Raw genomic sequence first — 13,132 nt, 5'->3', positions numbered from 1 at the left:
CACTCTTCTTCATCGGGGCAAAAGTGCATGAATCAAGCAAAAGGTCTTTAAAGTGAACAGCACTTACTTCCATACTGATCGGATCGCAGCGATGTGTCCTAGCAAACCAGCCACTGTCGGAACACTGGTCAATGTCTACATCCTGCAAGTTCACATCCACACGAACAACACCCCTGTCAGGGACATGAAACAATCAAAGGATTAGAAAAAGGACTGACTGATGGCACCAACGCTGTGTGACTCAAGACAGAGAATAAAAGTGTGACATAAATTGTAGTTAAATTAGTGTGACAAATGAATTGTGCGGAAAAAAATCATTAGAAAGTAGAGAAAGTAATCTCCAGAAGAAGTAAGGTCAAGTGTGTGAGAAGAAAGTAAAGGAAGCATAGAAGTTAAGAGTGAGGGAGGCAATAAAGGGAACAATACTGAAATATTTTTTAGAATTGAAGTACATCTTCCTACACTTGGGACTAAGCTGTCTTGTCAGTAATAGACTACAGTAGTATAAAGACATCTTAATTTAAATGAATGACTAGCATATGGGTGACAGTTTGTGATATGTGAAAGGTTATAGTTGTCAAAAAACTATGACATCTTCATTGTTCAAATACAGGCGCTCTGTATTTGTGGGCGGAGCTGAGGTGACAAACTTAGAAAGTTTCATGTTTCATGTTTATGTTCTTGCTTTATTGAGTGTCATCATTGCTTGACAAGTGACGATTGCAAGTGGTGATGTTCTTTACTTCGTTGTGTTTCAACAAAGTAGTGAGTTAGTACTCTATTTTTAGACAATTGGCGTGTGGGTCTACGTAAATGTTAACAGTAAAAGTATTCATCAATGTGTATTTAAATGTGCCTTTGTTTTACTATTAATTGGTACTACTGTATTCCTGTATTGGTAGATAAATTAAATCAACATAACATAGTAATTTACATGCTCATTTCTATGACCAAATTATATTAATAAAGTTGACTTGACTTGATTTGTATTTGTATTAGAGCTGTCAAACTATTACATTTTTAAATCAGTCTGATCACATCTTACAATTTTGATTAATCGCTGAATGAAAGACTTTTTAATCAACATTTTTGCCTGCCAAATTTAAAGATCATTTGTTATATTTTGCAAACACTCATCCTTCTCTTTGCATAATTTAAAATAAAAAAAGAGACCCCAATAGTTTGACATGAACTAATATTTTGAATATCATACATTTATTAAATGCTTTACTTTAACAAATGTAGTTACGTTAATTAAACACAACCTGTGCTACCTTTAATGTAACCATCCGCTGTCAGCTAAAGCGTCATCCGCTGTCAAAATTAATATTGTGATTAATCTGCCTTAATACATGATTAATGTGAACTGTTTGTGATTCATTAATTAGTTAACACTTTAACTTTGACAGAACTTATTTGTATGCAACATAAGGTCTACTACAGTTAACAGTTTGGTTAACAGTTTTTTATGTAATCCAGCTCTTGCATTGAATTACAGTATATGAATGACATAATGGTCCAGCAGTATGTAAAGTGGTCAGTGTATGACTTTTAAAAAGCCATAGAAAAACAGACAACAGAGATAAAACATAAATCATTCATGCCATACTGCAGAGATCTGTGATGTCCTTGAAATTCTGTTTAATACACAGCAGCGGTAACGTAAGATAGCAACACTTGCCTTAAACACTTAATGTATTTAATGGTCACATTGCAATTTTGTCTATAACATAAACCAAATTATTGCAGGCAATGACTGCAGTGTAGCGAGCAGTGACGGGAGTCGGAGGCAGAGTGTTGAAGTCCGGAGCCAAAGACCGGCGATTTATTGACATCAGCTTCTCAGCGTTTAACAGCAACAACAACTCACTCTGCATGAGGCTCACAGACCTACCAACATTTTGTTCTTTTATCCTTTCATCCTTTCATCCTTTCATCCCATCCCACTCCTCCTTCGTCCCAACGTTCCGTGGGTGAATTATGTTCCAATCACTACACGGTACTTTTTACCGTTTAAGAATATTTCTAGTGAAATATAAAGAAAATAGGTGTCACTAGATGCCTAACAAAGTCAAAATAAGCACGGTCCCGAACCTAAACTACGAACCCTAAGTCTGAACTATTGCACTGTGCACCCAATGTGCCGTCGTGTTCAAAATAACTCCCTTGTGTCACACTTTGAAATGTCCCCTTCTCCTTTTCTCTTTTGTGTTCCTGTGGATGATCCCGACACCCGCTGTCTCCATCTGCCTGCAGGGAAGAGGGAAGTGGAACAAACAACCATGGAGAGAGGATTTCACCACCACCTCTCCTCCATAGTACACAACCAGACAGAATGAGAGAGGAAAATAGTCTGTGTGTGCGTGAGACAGTCAAAGCTTGAGTGAGACAGAAAGCAGTGAGGTGTGACAGCTACTTCGACATCTCTCACTGTCACAAGGTCTTAATGTATTTTGAATTTTTGAATTAAAAAATGGGACGTGCAGAGAGTAAAAAAAGAGGGAAATTTCACAAGAATATGAAGAAAGGCGAAAGCTTTTTGTCCAGACGTTCTATTTTTAGAAACATCATCACAGCACTGACATGACTGGAGGAAGCAGCTAAACATTTCCGGCTCAAATGAGGAGGAAATTTTATTTTAAATATTCTCCACACCTAATTTACAAATCAGGGTTTGATGTATGTGCTGTATTAAAGCACCATTTTAATTGTCAGCAACCCGCGGCTCCAGAGCTGCGTGAGGCTCTTTGATCCATTTGCTGTGGCTCTCAGCGACTTTCGAAAATAAACAACGGCTGCGCACTGAACAATACAGCAGAACTCCACAGCACACTCATGCAGTGTGTGAGGTTCTGCTACAAGATTTCTCAAGTGGCCAAGTCACTGCCACTGGTTTTTCTGTACAGTTGCATGATATGGTGATATCGCAAATAACAGCCAATCAAAATGCACGTATGCCGTCACACAGTGGAAATTATTAGCGGATATCAACCCAAAAATGTTCTTTACAATAACATATTCGATGCAACCCCACTAGTCTAAACAGGGTATTTGTCATGTTTCGGTTTTGCGGGGTTGGATTTTTTGGTTTAGTTTTTGGATGTTTATTTCGTCTCTTGTCTGGTTTGTCTTGTCTTAGTTAACCTCATCCACCTGTGTGTGTCTCCCCTCCCCGTATGTATTGCTAATTAGTGCTCTCTGCCTGCTGTGTTTCCCAGGTGTGTCTTGTTAGTGTCTCGTTAGTGTTGTATATAGTCAGTGGTGTTTGTTCACGCGTTGTGGTAGCATTATCTGGTCTTGTCTTGTCTTGTCTTGTCTTGTCTTGTCTTGTCTTGTCTTGTCTTGTCTTGTCTTGTAGTGTGGTGTGGTCGAGTCAAGTTTCGCCAAGTCTGGTCAAGTTTATCCACGTCTGGTCAAGTTCTCCACGACTGGTCAAGTGTCTCTCTCTCACCTCCAAGCCAAGTCTCCCTCCACGTTGTCGAGTCAAGTCTGTCCTGCCAAGTCTTTGCTGCCAAGTCTGTCCACATCTTGCCAAGTCTGTCCACGTCATACCAAGTCTGTCCACGTCCTTCCAAGTCTGTCCCCGTCCTGACAAGTCTGTCCCCGTCCTGACAAGTCTGTCCACGTCATGCCAAGTCTGTCCATGTTCAGTCCAGTCCTGGCAACCAGTCTGCTCACATTCCGTCCTGTCATGTCCGTCCCCATCTTTGTCAATAAAGTTCCTCATGTCGCCCTTCCTGTCTGTCTCCCTGCCTTGTTTCTCCGCCTTTGGGTCCATCCAACACATCCATACTCCACATATCATGGCAGTATTCTTGTTAATATTGTTTTAAGTGGAGTACGAGTTAAGCAGCAAAATCCACCGTTTTTATCCATCAGCGGAGGCCATTTTGCTATTTGCTGTTGCGTGAAATTGACATCACGGTTGCTCAGGGCTCAGGAAACAACCAATGACTCGGTTGGTTTGTGAAGCAGAGCCATGATTGGTCGTTCCCTGAGCCCAGAGTAACTATGACATCATTTTCATTCGAAAGCTTTTGGCAAAGTGTGCCCCCTGAGATGGATAAAAACTGATGGATATTACTTAACTCATGTTCTATAAACAGAATGCAGTGTATAGACTAGTTGAGGGACATATAACATAGTATTGTAAAAAAAAATTGTCATGTTCCATGCCTGCAGGCTGTGCTCTCAGTTGTCTTATTGTTGTAATTCCAGTTTGCGCCTGACCTGCGGTGGAGCCCATGCCTCTGCACAGCTGCTGCTCATCAGCAATTATGTCTTGTGTATTTAAGAGGCAGCTTCTGCTCCTGTCTTTTGTTGGACTATTCGCTTACTCATGCCTCAGTCCAAGATAGCATCGACTTTGATCTTGCCTTCCTGTCTTGTTCCTTGTAAATTCTTGAAGATTTTTGTTGTACTTTGCCCTGATGCCTTTTTGGACTGGCTTAAGTGTATTTACAGTTCCGTGTATTGTTGTGTGCGTTTTTTGTTAGTAAATTTTCTCTCGCCATTGCAAGCTCTTTTTGTTGTACTTTTACCTATGTGCCTAGTTTTTGTTGTAAATAAATTTGTTTGTAAATTCACTTATTTGTGTTTTGGGATCCACTGAAAACCTCACAATTTTTGGGGTGACTTCTTAAGGTAAAGGAAAGATTTTGTTTGGCTATTATGCAAATATTTTGTCATTGTTCAATGCCATAGTCATTTTTGATTGAAGTTGGCAAAAAAAAATCACTTGATTGATAAAGTTGACAAAATTCTTAATTTTAGATGAGTGTGTTTTTATCGAAATCGAACTTGCATAATTGACAGCTGAATGACCATATGCCACAATGGGGCATAAATAATCACAACTAATTTGGCTACAAAAACCAACACATGCAGCAAATATCAATAATCACCTACTGCCTTTTCTCCAAGCTTTCTTTATGATCAAACTAAACCTTGCTGTTTGAGACACCTCAATTCATCTTGGCAACAGTGTCCAAATGCCACTCTTTATACATCCATTATTGTTTACTCATAGTAATATTGATTGTTGCACCTCTTTGCCATATGAGAATCCTGGGTGTTTTAACATGCATAATTGCAACCACTCACATAAACGACACTCTGGAGGGATGCATAAAGCCTTCAGTGCTCCTCAGTAGTTGTACACATGAAGAAGATGCCCAGCTGTGCTTTGACAGGAGAACATTTTAAATTGCAAATGTTTATATAGCTTCTTCACTATCTGTTTTCTTATATAAATGCTATGTTAGTATTTGCACTTTGACATAATCATGTACTGCGATTGGCTGGCAACCAGTCCAGGGTGTACCCCGCTTACTGCCCAAAGCCAGCTGAGATAGGCTCCAGCACCCCCAGCGACGGTTGTGAGGAATAAGCAGTCAAGAAAATGGATGGATAGATAATCATGTAATGTAAGAAGTGGTACAGTATATTTTAATAACTGAGTAATTTTTTTAAGCCACCCTGAATACAAAATTCTCAACTTTAACCCCATTACTGTTATTGTACTGCATTATAAGACTTAACTTAAGCGACATTTTCAAATTGTGATATAACATGAGGCACCGTGATGTATGCAGTTGACACATGCCTGTTTGGTTAATTAAAGACTCTATATTGCCCAGAGTTTTGAATGTTGAATGAGAATCCAACGTCAGTGCTGATATGCTCTATCTAGTCCATGACCCTGAACACCATAAATGGATTGTCACAGTACTGACATTGTGCCAAAAGTGTGGGGGATCATGGTGTTTGTTTGTTTTTCAGGAATTTGATTTGGCCCCTTAGCTCCAGTGAAAGTAACTCTGACTGCTGAAGGATACCAAGAAATTTTGTGCCATACTCCCAGTCCCAATTTTGTGTGAACAGTTTGGAGCTGGCTAATGTATGAACTTGACTGGACTGCACAGAATCCTGACCTCAAACTGATACAAGTCCAACACCTATGGGATGTTTTAGAATGAAGACTGAGAGCCTGGCCTTCTCGTCCAACAGTAAGTCAATCGGTGTGTTCCCTCACAAATGTAGAAGAATGGTCACAAATTCCTGTAATCACACTCTTAAAGCTTGTGAACCGCCTTCTCAGAAGAGTTGAAGCTGTTAACTACAAAGTGTTGACCGACATCATATTAAATCTGGGATGTCATTTAATGCATGATATTTCTGGTCGAAGTCCAAGGTCCTTTTTTGGTATTTTTAGTCGGCTACTCACTATACAAGGGGGCGGGTTTTCTCCAGAAGATAATGTATACTGTTAGTGTGTATAAAGAGGTGCTACTAAATCAAAAGTTGTCTTGCCCCAGATATTTGATTACAACCTGATTGTTTTGAAAATCCAATCCATTCGTCTTTTGCCGTGGCTTTATCAGATTTGACAGTTTACACAGACTTTCCCAAAAGGGTTATGCTTCTCTTAGAAAGTTCATTAAAATGTACAAAGTACTGTAGTGAAATTTATCTCGCCTGGCCAGGAACTCAGCACTCCTAAACCTCTTATCACCCCCTTAGTGCCATGTTTTCTCTACATCACTGACTATTGAATAATGAAAGGAATTGATTTGAAATAAATGTATGACAAAATATGTAATCATGTGAACAAGTAAGGATGCTGATATCATACTGATGTCTGTATTCATCATGATGAAACATTTTGTGAGAAAGTCACTCTAGCATATCTATATAGTCTAGTTAATTAAAAAACAAACAAAAACAAAAAAACGTGTTATATTCTAAAATTATTATTTTGTTGTTTGCGAAGTGTCCTAAGGGAGCTCATTGAACAGATTGGGCTACTTGTACTTTCGTTTATGGACTGCCCACAGACAAGATATAAACTGTTCCTCAGTTACTCCTTTGTGCTAAATATTTTCCCACCCCTCTTCAACATTTTGAAGTTGGTTAGATCTAATTAGCTCTAGGGGTGTGCTCAAAAAATCGATACGGCAATATATCGTTGCGGGCCTCATCACAATACACGTAACGATACGCAGGTGTCAGAATCGATATTGCTCGTTAACTTTAAATCGGCAGTTCACGTTTGCCTTTGCGGCTTGCATTGTACCTAAAAAATAAAAACCAGCAGCGTCTTTGAAGTTAATTGCCTTCAATTAATGCAAAAATAGCTCACCGGTGATTGGACACTGTCTTGCTAAGAAAAATGAAAGCAGAGGAAGAATGTCTACATTTATTTATTGATAAACTTAACATGGCACGTGTCTCAGTGTACCAATTTTCCTATATTTTGTTTAAAAAAAATGAAATAAAATGTTTCTTATTTGGGATACATATGTATCGTATCGTGAGGTTGGCGGCAATACCCAGCCCTAATTAGCTCTCTGTTGCCTGATCCCACAACAATTTTCTCTCACCTGAACTCGAGTGCAGAGTCTCTCTTGAGTCCATAGAAGCCGGCTGACAAGGTGAGAAGCCAATAGGGCACAAAGGCCCCGTGTTCGCACTCCAGGTAGGGTGCAGACCACTTGATCTGATTCTTGTCCAGAAGGTAAACTCCAGTCTTGGGGTCCGATCCCCTTCTGTGCGTATGTGCTCTCCTTCCGTCCCTGAACTCGTTCAACCACTCGGACTCGGGGCTCCTGCTCCTTAGCAGCCGGTCCTGCAGCACCACCTCCTTCTGGCTCCTGGTCGCCTCCAGAAAGACGTGCGGGCTCGGTGCCCGTGCGTCCCTGTGGAAGCTTACCACGGCTCTGTGGATTTTAGGGTCCCCTTCCAGCATGCTTCGAACCAGCGCTTGATACCAGTGAAGGTCCCGCTGCAAGGTGTCCTCTCGGGACCTGTTGGCCTGCAGGATCATGTTCAAAAAGTTGGTGGCGTGCGCCATGGTATCCAGGATGCCGTGCAGCGAGTAGTGGGAAGCGACGTGCAGGCCGCCTCGCAGGCTGCTCAGCTCGTATCGCCGCGAGCAGCTGACCTGGCTCAGCGCCGATGAGTTGCCACTGTGGAGGAAAGCGGTCACCACTCTCGGCAGGTCCTCCTCGATTTTGTGCGCCACTACCGTGCGCTCGGTAGCCGGCGGCGAGTGATAATAGGTCGGGTGGTGGCGGGGCGGCTCTCTGTTGATGCCTTGGGTGCTGAACACCGAAGGGTTCTCGTCGTGTTCCGACCACTCCACATAGCCGTAGTTCGAGCCCAAAACAAGCCCCGTTTGCAGAAGCACGACCACGAGGAGCGCCATATCCTCCTTCGTCTTCTTCAGGGACAACGAGGAGAAAGCACTCGCAAAAGTATTGCGAGCATAACCAACAGCCTCACAGATTTAAGCAGCACTGTCAAGAGGACGTGTCCTGCTCAGTGAAGCTACAGTCGACAGTAATTTCCCACTTTTCATTGCACACAGGATCCCCTCAAACCTCGCCAACACAAGCTTCGTAACTCAATGAAAATCAACGTGATTCCTCCTCAAACTGGAAGCGGCCACTCCATATGAGAGGTGGAGGATGAAAACAGGGAAGGAGCGAATTGTTCTTGAAGTTCCCCTCAACAAGAAGAAGAAAAACGAAAAGACCACCTGAGGTGTCGTCGCCCAAACCCACGACAGTGTGACTGTGTGTGGTCTTTTCTCATCCCCAATCTGCCGGAGGTGGGCGGGGCGTGGGAACGGACTGGAGCTGTCCGGTTCTGAAAGTAGCGCCCGTGGGAAGAAAATGGTGCTATGCATAACAATACCTTGTATGTCGTGTAGTTTAAGTGTATCAATTGTATTGCTCAGACTGACATTGTAAAACCTGATGTTATAATGAAATATATGCTCCTTAGCACCAATTGGATTTACCGATCGATGCTACATTGTGCAGTATGTTTAGAGGGCACACTCAGAATTCATCATTGTACTTTTAATATTTTGTATGACTTTATTTATATAGCACTTTCAGAAACATATACTTACAAAGGTTTCCACAAGTAAAAAAAGACACGATTCACAGGTCACGATTCGATACCGATTAATCCCGATACAAATTTATAAGTCGATTGTTGCGATTTTCATTCAAATTTAGAAAATACTAATCAGTAAGCTTGTAGAGTGTAAGATTTATATGAAAATGTATTATTTATTTATCTGAAATTTCAGTCTTATAGAGGTTGTAATCTGTTTCATGTTTGAACAGCATTAAAATAAAATATTAAGGCTTAATGTTCCGTTCATATAACATTCTTCCATGCTCAAGGTGTGAATCCTAACCCGAAGTCAGACGTTTTGTTGAATATTTTCCATTAAAAATGGAAGTTTAAAAATCGATTCACACACACACACAAAAAAAAGGCAATGATGATAAGACGTTGAATTGGTAAGACTACCGAATGAACAATTCTGAGCTCTTTAAAAAAAAAAAAAAAAAAAAAAAAAATCGATTTATTTTTTTTGAATCGATTTGAGAATCGCGCGATGTAGTATCGCGATATATCGCCGAATCGATTTTTTTCCCACCCCTAATATATATATATATATATATTAGTGCTGTTAAAGCGCTAACTAATTAATCACAAAAAAATATCACATTAATCATTGTATTACCACAGATTAATCACACTATTAATTTTGCCTGCAGATGATCCTTTTTAGCCAACAGTGGATGATGGTTACGTTAAAGGTAGCTGTTGGAGTTTGAGCAATAAACATAACTACATGCATTAAAGTAAAGCATTTAATAAATGCTTACATATGCCGTAGGCAATTTTTTCCCATTTCAAATTATGCAAATAATTAATTGATTAGAAAAAGTGACAAGGCGGGGTCAAGTAGGACTCAGACGCAGGCGTAAGGTAGGCCACCAAGGCAGCAGGTTTATTTCCGGCCAACAGTGGTCTCCTCTCAAACTGAGAGGAGAACAGGGAGGGGAAAAAGTGGAGAACAAAAAGCGCTCCACTAGGGAGGAAAAAACAGGCAAAAGGTACTGGGGACAACAGAAAGCGCTCCGCTAGGGAGGAAAAAGGGCACAAGGCAAAAGGGGTAACTAAAGGCGCTCCAAAAGGGAGGAAAAGGCACAAAAACAAGGCAACAACGCTAGGCAACAGGAACGAGGACATAAGGACTGTGGACGCTTCCATGCACTGACGGTGACACTTCGGCACTGAGGGGAGAATGCAGGTGGCTTTTATTGCAGTAGGTGATTGGTGGCAGGTGGTGATAATCAAGGGCGGGGACCGGTAATTATGGCGTGGCAGGAAGGGCAAGTGACCTGGGGTGAGAGGAGAGTTAGGATTTCAAAGTAAAACGGGAAACAGAGACACAAAAATAAAAGCATGAACCGCCACGCCTGGTGGCGGCGTGACAGTACCCCCCCCTCAACGGCCGGCTCTTGACGGCCCAGGAATGTCAGGGTGCTCAGCATAAAAATCATCAATGAGGGAGGGATCAACGATGAACCGGGAGGGGACCCATTGCCTTTCCTCCGGGCCGTATCCCTCCCAGTCCACCAGGTATTGTCTTCCGCGGCCCCGATTACGAACATCCAAAAGTTTTCTAACCTTGTAAACGGGGCCGCCTTCAATCATCTCCGGGGGGGGTGGGTCGGGTTCGGAGGGCACCAGTGTGCTTTCATGAACAGGCTTGACTTGGCTGACGTGGAATGTAGGATGAACTCTGAGGGACCGTGGCAGACGGAGTCGAACGGCGGCAGGTCCTATGGACTTGGTTACGGGAAAAGGCCCCACAAATCGCGGGGCCAACTTTGGACATGGTACCTTGAGCCTGAGGTGTTTGGCAGATAGCCAAACTCGCTGGCCTGGGCGGTATTCTGGAGCCGGTCTCCTCTTCCGGTCGGCGGCCCTCTTTACCCGGTCTCCCTGGCGTTGAAGCGCCGTCCGGGCTGCCGACCAGACCTTGTGGCACCGACGGATCATGGCTTTGACCGAGGGGACCGTTACCTCCTCTTCCAGTTCGGCGAAGAATGGGGGATCGTAGCCATGGACACACTTGAACGGGGTGAGACCTGTGGCAGAAGTGGGTAAAGAGTTATGTGCGAGCTCAACCCAAACCAGGTAAGTGCTCCAGGTAGTCGGGTTCTGGGAGACGAGGCATCGGAGGCCCGTTTCGAGTTGCTGGTTTAATCTTTCCGCCTGTCCATTGGCCTCCGGGTGGTACCCTGACGTGAGGTTGGCCTTGGCTCCTAGGGCTTTGCAGAATTGCGTCCAGAAACGGGAGATGAACTGTGGTCCACGGTCGGAGACGATGTGTAGCGGGAATCCATAAAACCGGAATATGTGGTGGATCATGATGTCTGCGGTAGTTTTGGCGGATGGGAGCTTGGATAGTGGAATGAAGCGAACCATTTTGGAGAATCTGTCAACAACTGTGAGGATTGTGGTTTTACCATGGGATGGGGGCAGTCCAGTCACAAAGTCCAATGATATTTCTGCCCATGGTCTGGATGGGATCGGTAACGGTTGGAGAAGGCCCATCCGAGACTGATTTGAAGTTTTATTGCGGGCACAAGTCGGACAGGCAGCGACGTATTCCTTTATCGTGGTCTCCATTGCCGGCCACCAGAATCTCCGGGCAACAGCATACATGGTCCTGCGGACACCAGGATGACAAAATAGCCGTGATGTGTGAGCCCAGTGTATTACCTGGGACCTTAGCTCCTCCGGCACGAAGAGTCGACGTGGTGGACATGACGTGGGGGGAGTGATGTTACGCAGCGCCTCTTTGACATCGTCCTCGATTTGCCATCTCATGGCCCCGACTATGCAGTCCCGGGGCAGAATGGTCTCAGGCTCGGCTTCCAATGGCTCGGACTCGTGAACTCTTGACAAGGCGTCAGCCTTGACATTTTTGCTGCCTGGTCTGTACGTAAGAGAGAATACGAAGCGGTTAAAAAACAAAGACCATCTGGCCTGTCGAGGGTTGAGTCTTTTAGCTTGACGTAAGTATTCTAGGTTTCGGTGGTCGGTCCAGATCACGAAAGGAAGTTCGGCGCCCTCCAACCAGTGTCTCCACTCTTCAAGAGCCACTTTTACCGCGAGAAGCTCCCGATCTCCGACCGAGTAATTGCGTTCTGCCTTGGATAGTTTCCGTGAGAGGAATGCGCAGGGATGTGTTTTTCCGTCCTCCTGGCAGCGCTGGGACAATACTGCCCCAATCCCTATGCTCGAGGCGTCCACCTCGACCACGAACTGGCGTTTGGGGTCAGGAACTTTGAGGATTGGGGCGTTGGTGAAGCGAAGTTTCAAGTCTTTGAATGCCTTTTCGGCTTCCGGGGTCCAAAAGAAACGAACTTGTGGGGAGGTCAAGGCGTGTAGGGGAGCGGCAATGGTGCTGAAGTTTCTAATGAATCGACGGTAAAAATTGGCGAATCCGAGGAATTGCTGGACTTTTTTCCGTGAATCCGGCGTGGGCCAATCTCGCACGGCGCTGACCTTGTCTGCCTCCATCTCTACTTTTCCCGGTGACACGACGAATCCCAGGAAGGAGATAGTGTTGACGTGAAACAGGCTTTTTTCCGCTTTCACGTACAATTGATGATCCAGGAGGCGCTGCAGAACTCGGCTTACATGGTCTCGATGGCTCGTTAGGTCAGGAGAGTATATTAGTATGTCGTCCAAGTAAACGTATACAAAGTGATCAATAAAGTCCTTTAGTACCTCATTAATCATGGCCTGAAAAACTGCTGGGGCATTGGTGAGTCCGAAAGGCATGACGAGGTACTCGTAATGTCCCCGGGGCGTGTTAAAACCAGTCTTCCACTCATCTCCCTCGCGGATCCGGATGAGGTGATAGGCGTTGCGGAGATCGAGCTTTGTGAAGATTCTAGCTTGTTGCAACTGGTCAAACACAGAGGACATCAATGGCAATGGGTACCGGTTCTTGACCGTGATGTCATTCAAGGGGCTGTAGTCAATGCATGGGCGTAGGGATCCATCCTTCTTGCTCACAAAGAAGAAGCCTGCTCCTGCAGGCGAGGAAGACGGTCGGATGAGGCCGGCTTTCAAGGATTCGTCAATGTAACTGTTCATGGCTTGGCGTTCGGGTCCAGAGACCGAGTACAGTCTCCCCTTGGGAATGGTTGAGCCGGGAATCAGATCGATCGGGCAATCATATGGGCGGTGTGGAGGGAGAGTCATGGCTTTGGTCTTGCTGAAGACCTCCCGCAGATGGTGGTAG

General features: G+C 44.0%; 1 protein-coding gene across 1 annotated transcript in view; it reads right to left on the bottom strand.

The window, feature by feature from the left end:
- Positions 1–8,554, bottom strand: part of gpr158b (G protein-coupled receptor 158b) — a 67,219-nt gene extending 58,665 nt beyond the window's left edge. Inside the window, exons 1-2 of the mRNA XM_077535640.1 lie at positions 7,383–8,554; positions 68–173 (exon numbers count right to left, since the gene is read on the bottom strand). Coding sequence (XP_077391766.1) covers positions 68–173; positions 7,383–8,206 — 930 coding nt within the window. The 5' untranslated portion in view covers positions 8,207–8,554. The remainder of the gene's footprint in view (positions 1–67; positions 174–7,382) is intronic.
- Positions 8,555–13,132: the final 4,578 nt, after the last annotated feature.

Source organism: Festucalex cinctus, chromosome 1 (genome assembly GCF_051991245.1).
Source record: "Festucalex cinctus isolate MCC-2025b chromosome 1, RoL_Fcin_1.0, whole genome shotgun sequence".
Classification (NCBI taxonomy): Eukaryota; Metazoa; Chordata; class Actinopteri; order Syngnathiformes; family Syngnathidae; genus Festucalex; species Festucalex cinctus.
Note: the sequence above shows the minus strand (reverse complement) of the source record. Positions and strands in the feature narration are given on the sequence as shown.